Below are 22,148 nucleotides of genomic sequence, written 5' to 3' on the forward strand. Positions count from 1 at the left end.
AAGAATTGTGCCCCCTCCCAAAGCACCAAGCTTCATTCTTCATTTATTAAAATGTTTCTTTCAATGAGATGCTTCTTTCTTTTTTTTTTTAAGATCAGGCATTTTCTTCATGTTGGTACATTTCTAATCTAATTCAGCTAAGTGTCTCCTTTTGCCGAAAATACCTCTTGGGAAGAGACTATGAGTAGGAGAGACAGAAGAGCCAATATCCATTATTTAACAGGAATGTGTAGCAACAACAAAGCATCTACCTGTTGGTTCAATTAAGTGCTCCCTTGGACACATAAAGCATAGAAAAAGGCATACTTTTTTCATGTTTTATAAACCAAATCAAAATGAGATATGGAAACTTTTCTCCAAGGGATAAAAAGGTTGCAGAGATGAAATAAACAAAAAATAACCCGTTTATTTACTGGAAAGAATTATGCATGACACCAGATTCAGCTGTAACATAAACCAAGGTACAGGGGTGGATGTGGTGGCTTCCAGTTATTTTCTTAGCACTGGAGTGATTTTTGCAAACATGGAGGAATACAGGACCAGCTCACAGAAATACAAGCACATACGATAGGGACTCTCCCGGAGCAGGTCCCTTAGATTGTCTACAATAAGAAAATGTAAAAGGACAAGCAATAATACATTCAGGAATTTTTGGAAGGTAAAATAAATGCATATGTCTTTGAAAACCAGTGTCCTTTGAAATTTAGATTTTGAAAGATAGCAACAAAGATTCCTTAGGTCAGTTTTTTGGGTCATGATGTTATAGGGTATTATGATCAGGTGGAAACAGTTTACATCATTGAACCCCAAAAGGCATAATAACAAGATGACGATTCCAGGTGGGAAGAGCAAGGTCATTGCAACAATAATCAACACAGCTAGCACATGACACATGTTGATATGCAGAGAAACACAGTATCCCAATCTTGTGTGGTTCACTGTGGATGCAGAATCATGCAAATGAAAACATGGAGATTATTAAAAAAAGTCATCAGAGATTTTCAAAGAATTGTTGAATGGACTCTAACAGTCAAACCATTGCGTTAAAAATTCAGTGACAATCAAGTTAAAATAATTTATTTCCTCTAAGATTTGGTGCGCAATCCTATTTATAAACCCAAACAACAAAATGATTCATTTTGTATCTCCAAATGTCATCATTGAACATGTCAACAACACGAAGCCATGTCTCTTTTTAGAGTTCTCTGATCTCTGCTTCAAAACGACTGCTGAAAGAGGAAAACCTGGAAAGCTCCCGCTTCCTTTCGCAGTGTTTTCATTGGAGAACGGTAAGGAGCAGATTGTGAATGAAAACGGTGTTAAGATAAAAACATGTTCTCAGCCAGCATTCATCAGCGCTGCCATGGTCACAGCTCACCTGGGAGTTATAGAAAGAGCTGCTCGGGACTCACATGGTCCCAGGAGTCCACTGAATCGTTGATAAGGTAAAAGTCAATCTCTATCCCACTGGCCAGATTGTCATGCTCCAGGCCAACAGCTTTGGGATGAACTGTTTCCTCTGTTTGAAAACATATTCTTGGAAAGTTTTTTTCTGCAATCTGCTGTATAAGGATCATTTTAAATCATTCCGGTGGAGCAAACACACACAAACTGGAGGACACCTTTTAAAATCTATGATCTGTGTGCTCAGAGGGCCTCTCTCGGCCAGCCCAGCTCCCCACCGCCGCACCCCTCAGCTGTAGCACTCTAGGCTGAAGCCCCTGAGCTGTCTATAAGACAGCCCCACATGTCCCAAGAGTCAGTTACCTCTTTTGGCTGAAGGATTGTAACTATCGTATGTTAGATGTGCTGTTGTTTCCCCGGCTGAAAACAGCTTCCATTTCTTCCTTCTACACATTCTGTCATTTCCACTTGAGATCTGTCGAGGATCGTATTTAACACAGTAGCTCAAAAAATAGCCACACTCATCATTGTCACCTGCCCAACACTCCATGCTTGTTTGAAGCAGAAGGACCATCTAGTAAAGGAACAATCTCCAAAGCACAGAAAAGCAAATATTGGGTATGGAAGATCTTTTTAAGAAAAGATAAAACTTGAGAGGCATTTATTCCTCCCAGAGAAGGGATTATTGCATGTCTTCTATTTCTGGAGTATTCCTGAGGACACTGGCTTTTTAGAATCTGACAGTTGTTAAATTTCTGCATTTTGGAGAACTTTAAAGATACCGTGGAACAGAGTTGAGAAGGAGCTAATGTCAACCATCTTGTTTTATTTTGCTCTTATGAAATACTATGGAAAAACGAAGGTTGTGATCCTATTTTCAAGGGAGAAAATATTTTCTGACTAGCCAGTCTAAGTAACTTGAAATGTAAGAGAATCATATAGGATTTCTGAATCCCAGAATTAGAACACATTATCACAACATATCCTGCCACTTAATTTATTAGACAAACCAACACTTGATTAAAAATCTTCCTTTTGGTTATCAATTCTGAGCTGTAATCTCTTTTCTAGAGTTAATATAAATCCTTCATGCTGAAGCTAGTTTTTTTCCTTATTCTAGTCTTACAATAACATCTGTATCAGCTACTATAGATGGTTATTTTCTTTTCTTGAAGATCACTCACATACCTCCTCTTCCTGAGGCTAATTTATAATCTTTTTGAAATGGAGTCTCAATTATTTAATAACTGTCGCTTTTCTCAAAGTTCTCCAAATTCTGATTCTTGAATAGAAATGGGTGGGGGCTGGCAAGTTCCAAGCTTGTGGGCCGCAGGTGCCGTGCCCCCACGCCCTGGGCCAGAGGCCAAATTGCTTCTCTTGGTTTTATTTTTCAATAAGAACAGGAAGGCATTTCATATGTGGACGATTCTTATCAGTACAGCAATTGTGCTTACTTTTAAAAAAGTGACCTGGTTCCTTTGTGAAGTGCTTGTACTAGTTACTTTTTGTCTTTGTCTGCGGTCTTTGTGATAATCAGCTGCATCTTCGTGTTCCTGAAGCTGGTTTTACTTTCCAGGTCTGTTTTCGATTGGTCTTACTGAGGCTCATTCTTTTTGATCTTTGCTCATTCTTTACATTTCCTGTATCCTTTTGAATGTCCATCGTTGGACATTGCTGCTTACAGGGACTGAAGACACTGGTGCTGCACACACTTGCTCATTTGAAGTAACTAGAGTTGTGGCTCCGCTCCATCCCGTGCACACCACCAGCGTGGACTCACCAGCTCTCACTGCTCAGGGGCAGCTGCCCAACTCTGCGCTGCTAATGAGGATTTTGTGTCCAATTTCTACACCTTCTTGGCCAAGTTTTGCTCAAATGGACCTTTTGTAGAATAAACATTTCAAAAACAGTCTTTCCCCTGCCTTATTAACAGAAAGAGCTAAAATAAAACCCATTTATAATAGACAAAGATTGACTTTGCACTGTGGAGGCAAGGGTCTTGTCTGCGGGCGATGGACTTGCAGGAGGGTTTGAGTGCCCTTTGCCCAGCTGACCCCACACTGCTCCCACAGGCGAGGCACCCTAAGGTGGTGTCCGAGGTACTTTTTAGAAAGGCATCAACATCCCTCAGGTACAGTTTCACATCAGGTCAGCTGAGCATCTACCGCTCCCAAACGCCTGAGCTTGAAACAGAAATACAGGAGGAGCAGGCAGGTGGGCAGGGGTGCTTTTCCCGATGCACCCAACCCAAGCCCACTGCTCACAGACCCAGCCCACTGCTGCGGGGGTGTCTGCAACCTGGTGCCAGGGCAGGAAGGAGCAGTCTTATGAGTGAAGTTTGCTGCTGTCCTTTCTGAGCTTGCGCCCGAACCCCACTTGGTAGGGGTATGCCAGCTATGCCAGCTCACACAATGAACGACATGGCTGTAAAGAGCACTTGCCTAAGAGACTTGAAGCCGCTTGGCTGCTTTGGTCATGGCACCTGCTGCCCACCCGTGTGTGGTGGCAGAAAGCCCCGACCCTGTGCTCTGTGAACTGCCCACCGAGGTGCCCGCCACCACATCATGCAGTGAGCTAGGAGCTCCCACTGCGCCTCGGGTTGAGTCCCTGATTATTAACCACCTTTTGTGTGAATGGTGAGGACTGTTCCTGTTTGGAAGAGAAGGTACATGGAAAGGCCAGAGCGTCGTGATTTTAAATCAGTTAAGGCCACCTGACCAAACAAGGAAGCAGGATGGAGGAGCAATGTGGGCACCCTCGGGTTGGTGGGGAGTCCAGGAGGGCCAGACCTTTTGGCTTGATTCACTGTTTTCCTTGTTTGTCAGATGATGTGCAAAAGAAACGTTACTATGAAAATCCACTGCCTAAATGAAGTCATAAAAGTTACCCAGCAGGGTCTGTAAATGAAGGAGGAACATGGAGCATCTCAATAGAATAGAACGATTGTAGGCACCTGAGTGTTTGTTAAAAGTAGACAATGAGCTAAGGTTTATTATCTCTTGGTTTTGTTTTGTTTTTGTTTTTTGGCAAGGAAGATTCATTATGAAAAAAAACCTAACAACAACAAAACACATACTTTTAATCACACTTGAATGCTTTCTGAGTGAACTAACTAACCAGACTGACTGACATCTATGTAGATAGCTTCCCTTTGAACTTGAGACCTTTCAGCAAGCAAGACCCAGGGCAGGACCCAGGGCTGAAAGTGGGAGGAGTGATAAAACCCTGGGGGTGATACGAACAGTATGTCCCCTTCCCGAGCCTTCTCTCACGCCCACACACACACACACACACACACACACACAACAGCACCAGTGCGTCTGCTTGTCTGCAGTTAAAAAAAAAATGAAAGATGCCATCAGAAGTTGAATAAGTCAACGAATCATCACACAGTCCTTTCTTAGATTTACTTGATAATGTCCAGTGAAGAATTCTAGTTAAGAAAAAAACAACCCAGCAGTTAATGCGCCACTGATTAGAAAGTAAGTACATGAACAATCTCCGAGTATCAGCAAGACACAGTTACTGGAACATTCTGAAGCACCTCGCCCATCATGTTGTGCAAGAAAAAATGGCCACAATCTGGCCGATCCCAGATTTCCACCAAATGAAAACCCTCACGCCTCTAAACAAATGATGCTTATTTAAAAGAAATGAATCGAGTTCCCCTCTCCGGGGGTGACTTACAGATGTGAGTCACATGGCAAATAGAGTACAAAATAAATATCTGTGATGCCGAGTGTTGCAATCGACTTCTGTAGCCGAATTGGAAGCACGTAGAGGGATAAGTTCATGACATATGTTTTTTACATGGTCTTTGGCCTCTCCCATGCCACCCGGCCACCAGCCATTTGAGATACATTTCCTGCTCTCTTCTTTAGCTGAGGGTACTCACTTGATTGCAGAAGTCTGTCTGTGATTGAGAGAAACCACAAGGGTTGGATCACACCGAGTCTGTGCTTGGTGTCACTCTTCTCAGTTTTGGCCCGTCTTCCAAAACGATGGACATGGATCCAACCCTGCATCAAAGAACCGAGAAGGGACACCGCAGCTCCTGGGCAGTATCTTGTGGGCGCACCCGACATGGTTCCAGAGAGGTGGCACTAGGGGAGAGGCGGCTTGGAGACACAGTGGAGCGGGGCGCACGGGGAGCTGGCCTGCGGCTGCCCCTCCGGGGCCTCTGGGTCAGGACTGCAAGGGAGAAACAAGCCAGTGAGCAGCACGCACGACCAGGGCCCAACAGGGGCGGACAGACACAGCATTTGCACAGGAATTGTTTAAACACAGACAGAAAGTCGGCACAGAAAACAGTCCCGGTCGCAAGCATGCCTCGACCAGCGCGGCTCATGGCGCGACGCACGGGAAGAAGAGTGGAGGGTCTTCAGGTAGTGGCCGAGGGACTCCGCCCCCTGATGGGGGGCAGTGCTAGGGACTTCCATCTGCTTTTTAATAACCCTGCCTGCCAGGGTTAAGATTGAGGAGTTCGAAGTGCTTTTTGTTTGTTAAGTACACAATGTGGGTTCCAGGTGACCTTCTCTGAAGGCCGCGAGGAGTTGGGGACACAGTCAGGTCAACTATCTGGTTGATAAGGAAGCAAATTCACTGAGTTTCCCAAGTTAAAACTACAAAACACATTTGGGTCCAAACCTTTTAAAAATAGGACTAAAACTAAAGAAGTCACTCTTTTAAGGAAAAAGAATGACATTTTCCTAAAACTCTTCTTCCCCATCTAGTATGGCATCAGTACACAGAACTACTTTTTGCCAGGATGAATGTTCGAGAAAATGACTCAAGCTTTGTCGTTAGTATTATTTATTAAGATAAACAGCTTCTTAGAGCTGATATTATCATTGAAGTCACTAAAAGTTAGCATTAGAAAAAATAATTCTGATTTTTGGTACTGAAATTATCCTCTCACGTCTCTTGAATTTTAATACAAAATTGTGATTATGTATAATATTTATCTGCTTAAGGTTGCTCTCACTGTCCTGTTTATAAAGTTCACATTTCACTGTACAAATTGCGTTAAAAGGAGATCTGATATCCTGTACTAGTTAGGCTAAACAGGAGAACATGACTTCCTATTTTGACAACGTTGGCAGGACTTGGAGCGTGTGATTTCAACAAGAGGATCAGTTCCCTGCTGTCACGTCTCCTGCGTCCCCCAGACATTCGTAAAAGCCAGGACAGACCCTTCCCGCCCCACCTGGCAGATTCTTTCTGCTACCCGTCCAAGAACACATTTCTCTCCAGCAGACCCACCACATCAGGCAAGAGTAGCTGGGGTACAAGTAGCCTGAAGGGGTGGCCTCACCAGACCTGGGCCGCTGGACGCCCCCCATGACCTCAGATTGTCTTGGTTATTTCAGATTCCTTACCCAGAGTGCCAGAGCTGACTATTTACACTATACTGTCACGATTTCAAATTTGCCTAGAACACAATCACACTGTATAGTATGTGAAAGAGCAGCATGTTTTGGGTCTATAATGAAGAAAATATATTATCTTACTACTTCATCATTAAGAAGAAAAAAATAAGATGAAATCCTGCGATTTGTGACAACACGGATGGCGCCAGAGGGGGTGATGCTGAGTGACCGGGTCAGAAGGGGGAGACAGACACGGAGAGTCTCGCTCACTCTCGGAACACAGACACAACGCGAATGGAGTAACAAAACAAGATGGCATCTTTAGACCCCAACTACAGGTGTGGGAGGGAGTGGAAGGGAGGGGACAGGCAGGTGGGTGAGGAGGTGGTCCTGGGGGGCAGGCAGGCGTGGTGTCAGGAGGACAGGTCCACAGCGGGGCAAAGCAGGACAGTTTCTTGCATGGGAATATTTGCTAAGTTCCGAATACAGAATGAGCCCTGCTTCTGCGCTGACGGCTACGCATCTCCGGGAGTCCAGCTACTGGGCCTGGACACCGAGAGCCGGCTTTCGTGGGAGGCCCACGGAGTGACAGCAGACTGTGGAAACCATTGCTAACATGTCCAAGTCGTCTTATTTTCAGGTTTTCTTTTTCCTTTTCCAAGTCGGAACTGCGTGATCACAGAGGAGACGCGCTGGCCGCCAGCCCCTGGGGGTTCACCTGCCCCTCCCAGGCTGCTGTCCGCGGACCCGCCACACCTGGAAACCAGCCACCACACAGGACGCGCGCACCTGCGCCCCAACCGCACTCTGTAAAAGCCCAAGTGCAAAAGCCCTAAGTTTTCAAATGTAAGGAAATGCTCTTTCCCTCCAGAGGACACATCTCTGATCATTTGTGCAAACTGGAGGCGGAGCCCGCCGTTTCTCTGCCCAGCCGCAGGGAGCAGCCTCAGCACCACTCCTGTCTCCTGCAGCACCCAGTCCAGGCATGGGGTCCTGGTGGGCACCCAGTCCTTCCGACTGCTGCGGCCTTCAGCTGCTTACCCTTGCGCGTCTTTACCTTCCAGGACTGCAGGCTCCTGCCTGAAGTGTGGGTGATGGCTGCCCTGGCCCAACGCTGCCGGCCATCACTAAGGGGTCACACGCAGCACTGCAGCACAGGGGACCCGAGGCTGGCTGCTTGGTGTGTGTGTGTGTGGGGGGGGTCACTAAGTTTCTCTTGCCTGGGCAGGGGCTGGTTCTCAGTTCTCTGTGGACATGAAGGCAGTAGCTGCTCTAGACCCTGCTGCACTTAGGAGACTGGAAACAAGACATGTTCAAAGCTGATGAAACTGCTTTTCTCTAAAGCGAATTGCAGGCTGGTGTGCAGGTGTGCTGGTAGCTAGGAGGACCCCAGTTTGGGAGCCCCACACAGTGGGGAACCACCTAGCCCAACTGGTTCTCAAAACCAAGCCAGGTGAAATAAAGTCAAACTTCAGAGATGTCCCCAGATTTCTCCATTCCCTGCCCAGACAGACCAGGGAGCTCATGAGAGGGTTGCAGTCCTTGTGTGGAAGGGGTATTCCAGCCGCTGCCTCCCACCTCCAGTACCTATTCACACCCCAGTGCTCCTGGTGGAGGGAGGGTTCAGGCAGCAGGAGCAACTCCACAAGAGCACACACCTATAGTGACAGAAGTGGGGTTCAAATGCAGCCATCTGACTCCTGAGCCAGTCCCTTCACCCCAGAATCATTTGTCTAGGCTATCAGTACTACCCCTGTCCCAGGTCTAGGGGTAGGGGCTGAAGTTAAGCACCCCATTCTTGACTATTAAGTGCAGGGAGGCCCCTTGGGATGGGCTTGAACCTTTGTAATTACGGTGGCTGTACAGTGACCTGACATTGGTGTTCATTCATAAAAAAGAACTGTCCTGAAGTGCAACCCCCTTCACTGGAACTGGGTTGGGGGGCAGGGCAGGCAGAGACATGAGGGGCAGATGTGGGTCCAGGACTCAAGTGCCTCTCCCACAGATGCCACAGCGGGCAGCACCAACCTCAGGCGCAGGTGATGACTGGGGTTGCTCCTGTGGCTCCCCTGGCTCCCACTGAGGACCCCACAGACTGCCACCCTCAGGCTGGAGTGGGATGCCTAGAGCCCCATTTAGTGGACGGCTGCCCCAGCAGAGAGCACCAGGTACAAGGGGAGAAGCCCAGAGAGAGGGCAGATGAGGGGTAGGTGCTGGGGTGCAGCCTGCTTCCCAGGGCCAGCGAGTTCCACCGTGGACCCACAAAGCTCTCACGGGAGCAGGCACTGCCAGCACAGCCTCCAGGGTTCAGTGTCTGTGACGCTGCCTACACAGAGCTGCATCCATCTCACATCTGGGCCACCCTGCTGTGAATACCCTTGTGGATGCCAATCGCCAGGGTTTCTTCCACCTTTCAAGTTCAGATGTAAGGAGGGTACAGAGCAGACAGGAAAGAGAAGCATATGATGTGCAGAGTAGTCTTGAAAAACACTGCACACTGGCCTCTTCATTGGCCTGAGAGACAGATTCTAAGGAGCAGAGAGCAACTGAGGAGGATGCACAGGGGCCAGCACCCTGACCTGGCAGGTGTGCACTGTGGAAGGTGGCAGCCAGGCCCTGTGGAGCAAAGGCCCCACGGTGCCCAGGGCCAGAAGCCCGTGGGCTGGTGTCTCCACAGGTGCCTGGGGAGTCCAGGGAGCCTGGACAGGAAGTGGGCACAGTGGTAGGGAGTGAGAAGGCAGACAGGGGAGCAGGCAGGTGGGGGTGCATGCAGCCATGGGCACAGGACGGGCGAGGGTTTACCTGCCAGTTGGGCTGTCTGGCCTCCTCGCTAGTTGTGAGCACTGTGTCGGTACGGAGGCAGCAGGCTGCTGACAATCTACGAGAAACTGATAAATTAGACACGTGTACAACGAGATGACAGAGCAGCGTGTTAGTCACAGTCATGGAGGCAGCTGGGTGAGATTTAGTGAGGAATGTACCTTCACAAAGAAATGTCTAGGTTAAGCACCCCACCCCCAGGATGCCAACAAAAAAGGCAGGACTTGCCCCCTCGAATATAGTCTTAAAAAATAAGTGACACAAAGTTAGCAGTGAGCGTCCTCAAGCCCCTTAGGACGGAGAGGGCCGCCCACACCCAGTGCTGGGCTAGACCTTAAGCCATGGGGTCCATAACATAACGAGGGAGCATCAGGATCTGGAGTGGGATGTGATGCTGGCGCCTGACACTTGCTGTCCCAAATGGACTCTGTTCCCGCAACTGACATTCTCCCAAGGATAGATGGGCAGAGCGTCAGTCCCAAGGCACCGAGAAAAGCACCGGGGCCAGTGTGTCCACGGCTAACAGTACCAGAGAAGGAAATCATCTGTATAGTTGCCTGAAAATGGATTTGTCAAAAGCAAGAACTGTGAGCAGAAATCCTACATTGTTTATTACATAGTAAATTGTTAGTGACCCAGAATGATGGAGAGCGCTAGTTTAACAGCACTCTAGCTTAACCAAGTGCTGGCGGGAGGAGTCCATGGCCAGCAACTCCCACAGACCAGGTACTGCATGTTCTAAATAACCAGAGAGCAGTCTGATTTCTGGTACCAGGCTGACATACTAGGCTCATTCGAAAAAGTGCGTTAGAAAAGCCTCTATTTCTGGAAAAAAAAAAAAGTCTATGCAACAAAGTTAAAATCAGACTTCGAAATCCAACTATTCTTTGATAACCACAGCATTTCCTCTTGCTGACTGCTCCAACTTGGTGTTTGCTTAGTACACCTCTTTCCCTGGGTTATGGTTCAGCCAGAAAATCACCAAGTCTGGATTTTCAGCCTTAAATTAATGAGGCTTATTGAAATTTACACTGGGACTCTGCCCTGGGCTTCCCTTCTGAAGCATGTTCTTGAGTGCAACTGCATTGCCTGTGGACTCCAGAATTCTAGTCTTCAGGTCGGGCCCTGAAGGAGGTGGGGAGGTGCTGAGCTGTTAGGGGCTCAGGGGGAATGCAGCCAGGTAGGCGTGGCTATTGAGGGGGACGACTTGGGTGAGCTTTCTTGCAGATGAACCTATTGATCGCTGCTTATGAACAGGAGCGAGGAGGTCTGATGCTCCTGAGTAGCTGGTATTCAGGTTATGGGATTCAATAAGAGCCTCTCATGTGGCAACAAATATCTCCGTTTTCTCAGCTTTGGAGAATTTTTTTTTTCTTTGATATTCTCCCACCCCACCCCATTTTGCATCTTGATTAGCCCAATCATTTCCTTTTGTAGAAACTCAGAGTCTTGCAGGGTGAATTCCTTTGTGTTCCTTTTGTCTGTCCCCACAGCTTTCCTATCTCCAGTGATAACCCAGGGCTGCCGGGCCACTTACTCTGACAGGACCCTGTGGTTTCTGGTGAGCCAGGGGTGCTGCCCTCCTGTGGTGTATTTGGGTAAATGCAATGGACGTGAATGAACATGACACCCAGGCCAGGCAAGTGTGATGAAGCTCTTCTAAAGCCAAGCGTTGGCCCGTGAGATGCCTCTCCCTGGTGAGATGCCAGCCCTACAATCAGAGCATTTAAATAGGTCATTTTTTTCCATTTCTCGTCATATATCTTATTCCTCCAAACTGTGCTTCCAAATGAAGCAGGTGAGCAGGGGGGGACCCATTTTCCCTTAGTGGGTGGCTTACCTGCGGTAGATTTTTGGCATGTGTGCCAACTACCAGCTTTTCCTCTGTTAGAAGAAATACCACCTCTGGCTGATTGTTATTTCTTGCATTTGTCATGTGTAAGTACCTAGCTAAGTGCTATCCTTAAGGATAAAAAGCAAATGCTACAGATAAGATAGTGATAGATTAAAAAAAACAAAGTAGAAATCAGCCGCACTGCTCTGACTTGGGTGCACAGCCTCCAGCCACCCCCGCAGAGCAGCAGGGAGCAGCAGGGTCAGCGTCTGTGCTCTGTACAGGAGGGAGTCGGCGGAAGGAGGACAGCCCCAGCTCCTGGATGTGCTCGCTGCTCTGACCAGACCGCTCTGCCATTGTGGCGGGAATGAGGCTCAGCTTGTGCCTTCTGGGGCAATGAGAGGTGACGATGAGGTGACTTAGCAGAAGGGCATCAGAACTGGTCTCAACCATCCACACTCGAGCTGCTAAACTCTCGCAGGTGAGGCAGAGGGGTTGACGGGAAAACAGAGATGTCGTCCCTTGTGGATACCAAAGACAGACATATTCAAGAAAAAATGATGATGAAGTGTGGTGTTGACCATGGAAGCGATGAGGATGGTGATGATGGAGGCAATGATGATGGTGACAGTGATGACAGAGGTGACGCTCACCACGATGACATCTGGCACCCGCTCCCTGCCTCCCATGTGCCGGAGGGGGCGCATGCCTCCTTAGACCCTGCCTTGTTAATCCCAGTCAAGAGGAGGATAGGGCGGGCTTGGGTTAAGTAACTGAGAGTCGGGCTGGCTCTGTACCCATGCATGTCTGACCCGCAGGCTGATCTGAACACGAGACACACTGTGCATGCTTCCCATGTCAGGCAGGACAGGGAGCCCCTGGCAGAGGACGAACCAGATGTAAGTGGCCAGGGGGCGTTTCCTGGGCACAGGACACCAGCGACACCTGAAAAGTGGGTGAGCCAAGGAGCCTGATCTCTGTGCACAGCAATGCAATATTTTATCATAAAAAAACTCAGATCCCAAATTACTGAAGGCTAACGCTGTGCACTGTGTACAAGGTGACAGCCGTAGAAATGTCACGGCCCGCTGGAGAGACAGCAGAGCCTGTGGGCAGAGTGCCAGACGGGCGAGGAGCACAGAAAGCTCTCAGGTCTCAGCCTCACAGGGGAGCACCTCTCCAGAGGCCTCTGCCTCGCGGGAAAGGCGAGTGGAGCAAAGGGGGGCAGAAATTATTTGCCGAGTCAATGAGCTGCAATGTCTCCGGTGAATTTTATATTATTATCTGATTTAAGCCTTGACAGCAGCACCATGGAGTCACTATTCTCACTACTCCTGCTATAAGGAAAAAAAAATTTTGGCACATGGGAGTAGATCAGAAGCTTAAATATCCTGAAACTAATTTCTTAATTATTTTTCATCATCTCTGCCAGCAGAAACAAAAACCAAGCTTGGCCTCAGAGCCAGCGGTATGCAAAGTTTGGGGGCTGAACTTGACCAGGATTACCCTCTGTGGGGGCGGGGGCCTGTGCAAGTCGTGGCTGGGGGGCAGAGCGAGGGGCAGACACGGGTTTGCTGATGCTAAGCATATGGATGTCAGCTACTCTAGAAAATCCAGGGTCACAGTCAGAAAACAGAGGACTTAACCCGACTGGTTGAAGGCAACAGGTTTCCTCAAAAACACAAGGCAGGGCCAGTGGGCAGGAGCAGGGTTTCAGCATCCATAAAGAGGAGTTTGCAGGGAGAGCAAGGCTTTCCCTCAGGCTTCAACTGATTTTTAACTTTTCATTGTAATTAGAAAATTAACTCGTTTCCCAAAAGTCAAAGCCTAAGGTGGGCATTTGGCATGGAAGGTGCCATTGGTGGGGGGCCAGCGACCCTCCCAGGTGGCTCTGCCCAGGCCCACATGCAGCGGTGGGGGGGCCAGGGGCTCTGCTGGCCCCTTAGGAGCAGCTACACCCCACAGGCCCAGGTTTTCCTGACTTGAGAACTGCTAGGTCTCCTGTTTCGTGAGGCCAGATTTTCCACGCCACGGCTCCTTCCCTCAGAACCACACCCTTCCCCAGAATGCCCCTGTCCTTCGAGGAGTCTTCTAACAACCCAGAGTACCCACCTGACCCTGCCTTTCCCTCACTTGCCCCCCTGCCCTGTGACTGCACAGCTTTCTCGGGGCAGTTCCCCCAGCTTCCTTTCTTCACAGGGACCCCACCAAGACATGCTTCCTCCAGCCCCTCCGGCATGGAGGGCCAAGGCGACCCTCTGCCCACTCCTCACTTTATCTTTGAGGCCCCCTCATCTCTTCAGCCACCTCCTTGGTCCTGTGTGTCAGTGACCACATTCGCTGTCCCCCAGCAGAAAATGTGACCATGCTGACTCCGCTGCCTTCACCTCTCTAAGGAGAGCAGCTAAGAACAGGGCCAGGCTGAGCAGAGACCCCGCGTCATAAACACACAGGCCTATGAAGTCGGACCCTGGGCGCGAATCCAGACAACAGCAGCAGCGTCTGGAATTGCTCTGTTTAAAAAGAGTGTAAGCAACCTCGTGAATTGTGTCTCAGCCCAGACACGTGATCCTGCCACTCTCCCTGGTGATGTGAGGCCGGGAGTGAGGCCAGTCCCACCATGATGTGTGGCCGGCATTGGGGAGTCCTGTGATGGACGGGAGGTGGATCCCCTCATTTCCAGAAGCCCACCTGCGATGGGCCTCAAGTGAGCCGGTCTGGACTAGAGAGGGGAGCCCACACCCTCGTCCTCTCCTGTTTAAGGGGTGGCAGGCGGATGCACCAAGGGGCAGGAGAAGTGGCCACACACGAGCGAACCCTTGGTGACAGCGGCCGGTGAGCCTGGAGGTGCCCTTTCCCGGGACGTGAAAAGGGGAGAGGCACGGCTGTCATGGAGCATGCGTGAAGCATGGGAGCCAAACTCTCACGTGCAGGGAAACAGCCCCTTCTCAGTGAGGCCCTGTCTATGGGGCGATGGCACCCATTGGGGGATCAGTGGGGACAGTTGCCAAGTGGCTCCGAGGACAGTCCCAGAGGCAGCTGGCCATGCGCCCCAGGTGGAAAGCACACCCCTTTCTTCTTTCTGAAAGCCTGGGGTTTCCCCATCTATTTGCTTATGGGGACCATGGGCAAGGAGAGGGAGAGCAAGGAGCAGGAGGACAGGGACAGGGGAGGGAGAGAGCGGGAGGGGAAGGGGTGGGGGGAAGGTAGTCACATATGGGGTGTACGTGCAGACACTGCCCGCGACAGCTCAGAGAGCATGGTTTTATTTTATTCTGGCAGTGAGGCAGGCACTGAGGCCCCTTCTGCAGGGCCATTAGGGGACAAAACTTCACTGCTGCTCAGAAAACTCAGCCACGCTGGACGGGCAGAACTGAGTGTTGGGATGGGCGCCCCCGTGTGGGCAGATGAGTGTGGAGAGGGGTGGGGGGCGGGAGCCCAGTTCCAAGGGCTCACCCTGTGTCCTTTCAGGAGGAAGCCCCATGGGCCCTGCCCTGGCTGACCATCTCCTCCCCACAGTCCTCCGGGAAGCCTGGCCCTGCACCAAGGAGTAGGCTTGTCTCGGGAGGATCTTTGAAAGGAAGCTGAAAGGTTGCCTGCAGGGTGGGCCCAAGCCACGGGCCATGCCCTCATCGACAGAGGTCGGGAGAGTCAGGACCTGTGGGGAGTCAGAGGGGGCTCCCGCAGCAGAAAGGCCACAGGTGGACACAGCAAGGCCCGAGAGACCGCCGGCCCAGCTTTGCTCCCGGACGCCCGCTCCAGACTGGGAGATGAGGGTCTGTGTGGGAACCCCAGCCTGGGTCTCTGCTCCAGTGTGCAGGCGTGCAGACCCCACAGGGCCTCTGTGTCCACACAAGCCAAGACCTGCTAAGATTCTCTTAAATCCTTCCAAACTGTGGGCCACGGAGGGTCAACACAATGGGGGACGGAAAATACTGACAGCCAGAGTGCCAATCCTGGGAGGAAATCTGCAAAGGCATTTTAGGGAAACATGCAAGTGGCCAAATGAGGGGTGCTGGGAAAATCAAACTGGTGATAGAACGTGATGCTAGTCGAAGACACGCTCCAGGCATTGTGGGCCAAGGCGCAGACAGAAAAACTGTGTGACTGTGCAGACCAGGCTCCCAGATACGTGGATCCTGAATGCTGGTGCGTTCTAGGGGACAGACCTGTCTCTGCAGACACTCAGGCTGGGAGTGAGGGTTCCCACGAAGGAGTTTCTCATGGGCGGACCCCTGCTATTTGCCCATGATGCCCAGGACTCCCTAGTCACTCTTCACGCTTCTCACCAGCCTTCTGTCCAGCAGAGCTTAAGGGGTCACCAGAGAGACCTGGGGGCTGCCCCGACCCCCACCTCATAGCTGGGGCCATGAAGCAGTAGCTCAAGCTGAGACTCCATTCTACTTTTCTTCAGTGAGGCTGTTCCGTAGCCAGTCCTGCATGAGAGGACATGGGTGGGATCACATGCAGCCAGAGCCCACCGGCGACAAGGGGGATGAGGCGGGGCAGGCGGGGTGGCCGCAGGCTTCCAGCTTCCAGCAGAGCCCATGCCAGCACCTGCAGAAGTGCCGGACAGATAAGAGGAGCCGTCTCTCCAGCGGTGCACCCCGGTGTCCACTCCTCTTTTCTGGGCCTGAGTGTCACTCTCACTTCCCCAGAAGGAGGTCAGCTTCCTCCACACTTCCCCTCCCTCCCTAGCACCGGCTCCTGCTGCCTTCCGGCCTGCTTCCTCCACTGTGGCTCATCTCCTCTGCTCTGTTCATGGGGCTGAGAGCAGAGAGCACCCCACTTCTAATTCCCCAAACTCCTCCTCCCCCCAGCACAGCCTGCCTAGGGAGTTGCAAGGGGCGAAATAGCTGCTAACTCTTGACCACCAGCCCTAAGGAATCGCTGGGTGTTTCCCTATTAGCATTTGTTAACACCATTGATGGTCCTACCCTAGTCACGGGGCAGACACTGCAGTCCTGCCTACAGCCTCTTCTAACAGAAGGAGCAGGAAGAGAAGGCTCTTCGCCCTGCCCAGCAGAGGACTGTAAAGCTGAATTCATGATCTCAAGTGAGAGATGATTTCTCTTTGATATCTGTTAAGACTATCATGTAAAATCTTGAAGATATTTTTCATCATCACTGCAAGCACTCTCAGTAACACCCACACTAAATTATTCCTCACTAAATCTACAGAGTGATGGAAAGTGTGTTAGTAAATTAACAGTTAATGGGAAGAAGCATCAAAATACATTCAGATAGTAACAACAACTACTATGGTCTAGTGCACACATAAACTGAAAAGCAGACATGAAGACAGGATTGAGGAAACAGAAACATTTAAGCTAGAATCATCATATGAAGAACAAAAAGAGCATGAGGCAGACACATTCACATAAACATTAACAGTAATTAGGAAAGGTTGATATACTTTTCAAAATCTAATGATGGATTTAATGGTGCACAGACAGGAATAGAGATGGCGGCTATGAACCATGTGAGCATTTTACAATCAAACACAGACTTGGTGACCTCACCCTGTTTTCCCAAACATGTCACATGCCCTGCTAACACATGAGCTTCTAAAGAAGCACCCACAGATAAGACTGTGAGATACTTTTTGGTGACTCAGGGGTGGAACCAGCTAATTTTTGTCCCCGGACACTTGGGCCTTATCTTCCCATCAGCATGTAACACAGCAAGTTCCAATGTGTGTTCACACCCTTGACAGAAACAGCCAGCAATCACCAACATTTCAGAGAATTAAGACAGAACTGTTGAAACACAGGAAACATTTTGATAGGGACAATGCAAAAATATAACCCGTTCACAAGTCTTAAAAAAATATCAGATTCTACTTCGCATACATGACGATCAGCACTTACAGAGTTTGGGGGGCCAGCATGAGGATGCCCCTCAACCCCGCAGAGCCATACATAGGGTGGGTGGCTAAGGAGCAGAGGGGCAGTTTCAGAATTTCAGAGGCTGTAGAGCATACCAGAACTTTCTGCAGCTTTCCTGTGCTACCCTGGTGGACAGCTTATGAGCAGCTGACAAAATAAAGCAGTGTTCACAGTCTATTTTTATTTCAAACCTTGCAGAAGAGAAACAGGAACAAGCCCTGCAGACCAGTCAACCCTCGGCTTCTAAGCAACTGACCATTCAGCCAAGAGATGTCTGCAGTGGGCGGCCCGGGTGAGGGTGCCCCAAGGAGGATAGGGGTTCCATGCATGGCACCTACAGGTCAAAGTAATTTTACAGCAGATTCCCAGCAGTTAAACCCCTTCCAGAAAACAGCCTCTTGTTCAGCCTTCAAAGAACAAGGTCAGCGGGTACACAGAGCACTCAGGTGGGTGGGGCTAGTTCTCTTTAAGCCAGTAACACAGCTAAGACGAAGATGGTTCTCTCTTTGAAATAATTCCCTCATAACCGAAAAGAAACAAAAGAGAAACATGGTAAACAAGCTACAACCAAGAACAACCTAAAAAGAGCGAGGGTGAGAACAGACCTCAGACAATAAAAGTATGAGACGCCACTCAGCAAGGTGTGTTTGATTTTCTTATTCAGTATTTTTTCGTTAATTTTTTTTTCTATTTAAAAAAAATCAACATTTGATGCTATTCTGAGGGGCTTGGGGCTCCTCTTGTGTACAAGGAGGCATCTGAAAATCAGAGGCTTGGATGTTCTTGGCTTTTTTCCGTTTTGAAGTAAAGAAGAAATACAACACATAAGCCACATTTTGGGGGAAAACAACCCCAAAACTAGGCCAAGTGTTTCGAAATGCACTAAAACCTTCGCAAGCATATTAAATTGGAAATTTAGCCTGGCTAAAGGAAAAGCAGCACATTTTAAATAGGAAATAGTTTTAAAATCCAAGTTAACAGAAGGCGCTTATTCCTTTTCAAAGAAAAGAATAAGGATTTGCATGAAAAGCTTCCTAAAATAAAAGTTATGTAGTGACTCACAGAAAAGCAATAGAAACAAATCTATTCAGGAATAAATCTATTCAAGAAAATAAGGTTGAGTTACAGGTTTATAGCCAACTTACCTCTTTTTGCTTTTGCTGTCAAGTAGGGCATAAAAAGAGGAAAAAATGGAAGTTTAACTGATTCTACTGTTATCACAGATGGTTTATTCCATAAATACCTGCTTGGAGTGGACGACTAGACTCTCCTGTGCTTTGCAAAGGATGCTGGGCACAGTGGGCCAGGACGCCCAGGGCTGGAGAATGAGGCAACCTCCTCCTGGGGTGTCTGTGCTGGGACTAGAGCTCATTTACTGGAGCCAGTGGGGTCCCTTCCTGCTCCCAATTCCTGAGTAAATGAAGTTCTTTTTTTTTAGTTTTAAAAATAGTTATTTATGCATACAAGAGCTGGGGTACAGGCCAGAGGTGTGGGGGAGGGGGGAGAATTCCCCAGAGAAAGAGTGGGGAACAGAACATGCGGATTCACTGAAATCCACTGCTAAGGGGAGCAGCGGGCAAGTCAGGAGAGGTCTGCTGCACCATGTGGGCAGCTCCCTGGCCAGGGATCGAACTCAGGCCACAATGGCTGCAGATAGCTTCATAGTGCCGAGACCTAACCTCTGTGCCACCAGGGAGGCCCACGAAGTTCCTATGATCTGCACCCATCACAGAATGATTTTCTATTTTGATTAAGACAATCTGAAGCGCAGTGAAGAAGCAGAAGGTGAGGCTCAGTTTGGAGTAAAAACCAAACTAGACAAGAGCGGTCAAGCAGCAGAGATTTCCTTCATGTGCCTGCTTCAACTAAAAACATGTGACTTTATATCCACTAGGAGGAGAGTAGAAAGGACAGTCCTGCTCTACTTATCCTATAAAAAAAAAATGCACATCTGCTTGTGTAAATCTTTCAGTGCAAATACTTGAAATGACAGCAGCTGTTTCTTTAAAAGAAATCCATATTCTGAGAGTAATGATGTACCTGGTCCAGTCTTTGGAGCATGTACTGGCCAGTGCAGCCTCACGAGAGAGCAGCCCCAGAAGCTGAAGGGGACTTGCTATGTGGATGGAGCGTGCTGAGTGTTAGTAGCACCCCATACACTCCCAAAAGAAAAAGCAATGCCCAGAGCCTGTCAGGAGTACAGTGAAGCGAACCTGCCTGTCGCACGTGCACTTTGCACAAGCTGTGAGTGTGTGACGCCGAGAGTGCCGGGGAGTCTCTTTGCTGGCTGAGAGGACAGTAAGGTCAGCAAGGACAGTAAGGTCAGCAGACCCACAACATCTTTATGACTTTTTTCAGTAAACAGGAGACACATAAACTGGACTGTCTGAGTGGTGCTTTCCCTTCTCCCCTCCACTTTCAGCCATGGGTGCGTGTGGGGGTGCGGGGGGCTCCCGGGAGTCTCACCTGGTGCACTAGCTGTGCATATTTAATTTCTAGATCATGTTAAGTGGCCCCCGTGTCAGGGAGCTATGAAGCCGTGAAGTCAGTGAGAAACACAGCCCCGGGGTGTCCCACCAGCCCGCCCCCTGCCTGGTACTCAGCGGACCCAGCCCCAGGAGCCTGGAGTCCAGGCTTCCCCCGTGTTTCTCGGCACCCTGGAAAGGGCTGGTTGGCTGCCAGGTCAATGGCTCCAGAGAGGCGCTTCTGAGCATGTCGGCGCCCCCCACATCGAGGGCAGCAACACTGCCATGCTCACCGGCCCCAGGTCCCAGCAGTTTTGAGGAGGCGATCTTTGTGAGGGCTCTGCATGGGCCTGGAACATGCCTGCTGGCCTGCAATCTGCTCGGCTCTGACACAAGGCCGCTGTGAATGGGCTGCAGAGTCTGTTCTGTGCACTGAATCAGGAGTTCCCTCTTCCTGGGTAAGGACTAGACTCAACCAAGTGGAGACATTTCAATGGATTTGCCTACAAGTCTCATTAGGGAGGCAGGTGGCATGAGCTGCAGGCATGGAGGGTGGCCTCTGTTGATGGTCAGTGTCTCCTGCCTGTCCACTCTCCTGGCCAGCCAGACATCCAGGAGCCCAGCCACCGTCCAGGCCTGTAGAGCACCAAGGCCAGGCAGGCCCATTGTGACGTTTTCTTAGTATTTGTGGTAGCCAGAAACAGCCCTTTTGAAAACAACACTTGGAAGGAACATCCTCATCAAAGGGTTTTATAGTATAAGTTGTCAGGTGGTTGCAGTGAGGGCAGGACAGACAGACCAGCCAAGCAGGCTGCACTGAATGGCCTGGACAGTGCTGCTGCCCTCCCCCCTGGGCTATCTCAGGAGAGGTCATGCTCATGCTCTTGTCTGCATGTGTGTGTGTGTGTGTGTGTGATGTGTATGTGGGGGTATGTGGTGTGTACACTGTGTGGGGGGGTATGGGGTGTGTGTGTGTGGTGTATTGTGTATGGTGTGTGTGTATGTGGTGTGTGTGGTGTATTGTGTGTGTGGTGTGTGTGACGTGTACACCCTGGCAGTCGCAGGCCAGCCCAGACGAGGGCAGAAGGGTGCAGTCAGAGAGCATGGGCAGGCGCTGGAGGAAGAGCCTATCACAGTCAGGGGATGAAGGCTGTCTTTTGACTTGAGGGTGGGGAGCACACACACAGACGAGGGGCACAGTGACCATGTGGACCAGTGTGTCCTCTGGGGGCAAGGGCCAGTCCCTGCAGTGAGTCAACAGCAAGTGCTCCCCAGGCACCCAGCCAAGAGGGGCCTGCCACTTGGCGATTCTCTCTGCCTGGTAGTATTTTTCCAGGGACCCAGAAAGCATCTTAGGGTGGGTCAGGGCAGCAGGGATGACACCCTGGGAACTCAGCCACTGTTGGGGCCCCCACCTGCAGTGGCAGGTGGGCCAGTGGATACAATCACTTGACCAGAAGGCGAGTTTGGGCACTAAACTGATACATTTTCTTTCACTTAGAAAAAGACTGCACTTTTCCCTTGAGAATTTTTATAAGGAAATTTCAATTTCCATGGATTTAATAAAATTTAATAAGGATTTAAATAACTTTAAAAACTACATCATGATACTAAGAGAGTCAGCAGAGGTGGAAACCTTGACCTGATCAAGCTCCCACTCTTGAATGTGACCTCACTGATAAGCAGAAGGATGTAGGTACAGAATCCTTGCGGGAAAGGCAACTTCTGACCCACAGACATGACAATTGAGGGGTTAGAAAACAAGTAAAATTAAATGAAAATCCCAAAAGGCCTAGGGTCTCAGGGTGGAACCTTGTGCTGCGTTGGTCACCACCTGGCTTCCTGGGCCACAGCACGGTCCACTCAATATTACCTTTATATTTCCTCTCATTCTGGAAAAAACGGAAGCAGTAGAGCCCACTTTGCTGAAGTGTTCTACATTCTATGTGGTGTCACTAGGAAGGATGTGTTTTAAACCTTCTCAAGGCACTCCTTGCTTCAAATAAATAATATGGACATTTTAGAAGCTCGACTACACCAATTAAAAGTCATTCAGTTGTTCTTTATTATTTTCAGAATATTCAAGAAACAGGAGTGACATTCCTGCACTGTCCAGGAGACCTAGTAACAAGTAGGACAGATGTGTAGGGCCTAAAAACACCTGGTGTGAGCCTATGTAAAGAAGCCTTGCTACAACCAGAGACAGATGAAGCAGAGCCCATTTGGAACCAACCTCCGACCCAAAATTCCATTTAAAAAGAAAACCTAAAGATACGTTAAACCTTCTTAAACCTGCTTTTAAAAGTTCATGTTAGCTATTAAAATTTAGATTTCTGCACAGAAATTACGCCTAGTGAAAACCAGGGGT

General features: G+C 49.4%; 1 protein-coding gene across 8 annotated transcripts in view; it reads right to left on the bottom strand.

The window, feature by feature from the left end:
• Positions 1-5,507: 5,507 nt before the first annotated feature.
• BICD1 (BICD cargo adaptor 1) overlaps positions 5,508-22,148 on the bottom strand; it is a gene marked incomplete at both ends in the record, with an annotated part of 137,927 nt that continues 121,286 nt past the window's right edge. For 4 of the 8 annotated variants that reach the window (XM_084256271.1, XM_084256272.1, XM_084256269.1 and 1 more), the window contains one exon: positions 9,604-9,651. In XM_084256271.1, the coding sequence (XP_084112397.1) occupies positions 9,604-9,651 (48 nt within the window). Of the gene's footprint in view, positions 5,596-9,575; positions 9,662-22,148 lie in introns of those variants that run through there. The other 4 variants (XM_084256265.1, XM_084256273.1, XM_084256267.1 and 1 more) reach the window with 3 other exon arrangements.

This window comes from Talpa europaea, assembly GCF_964194135.1.
Source record: "Talpa europaea genome assembly, chromosome: 15".
In the NCBI taxonomy this organism is placed as follows: Eukaryota; Metazoa; Chordata; class Mammalia; order Eulipotyphla; family Talpidae; genus Talpa; species Talpa europaea.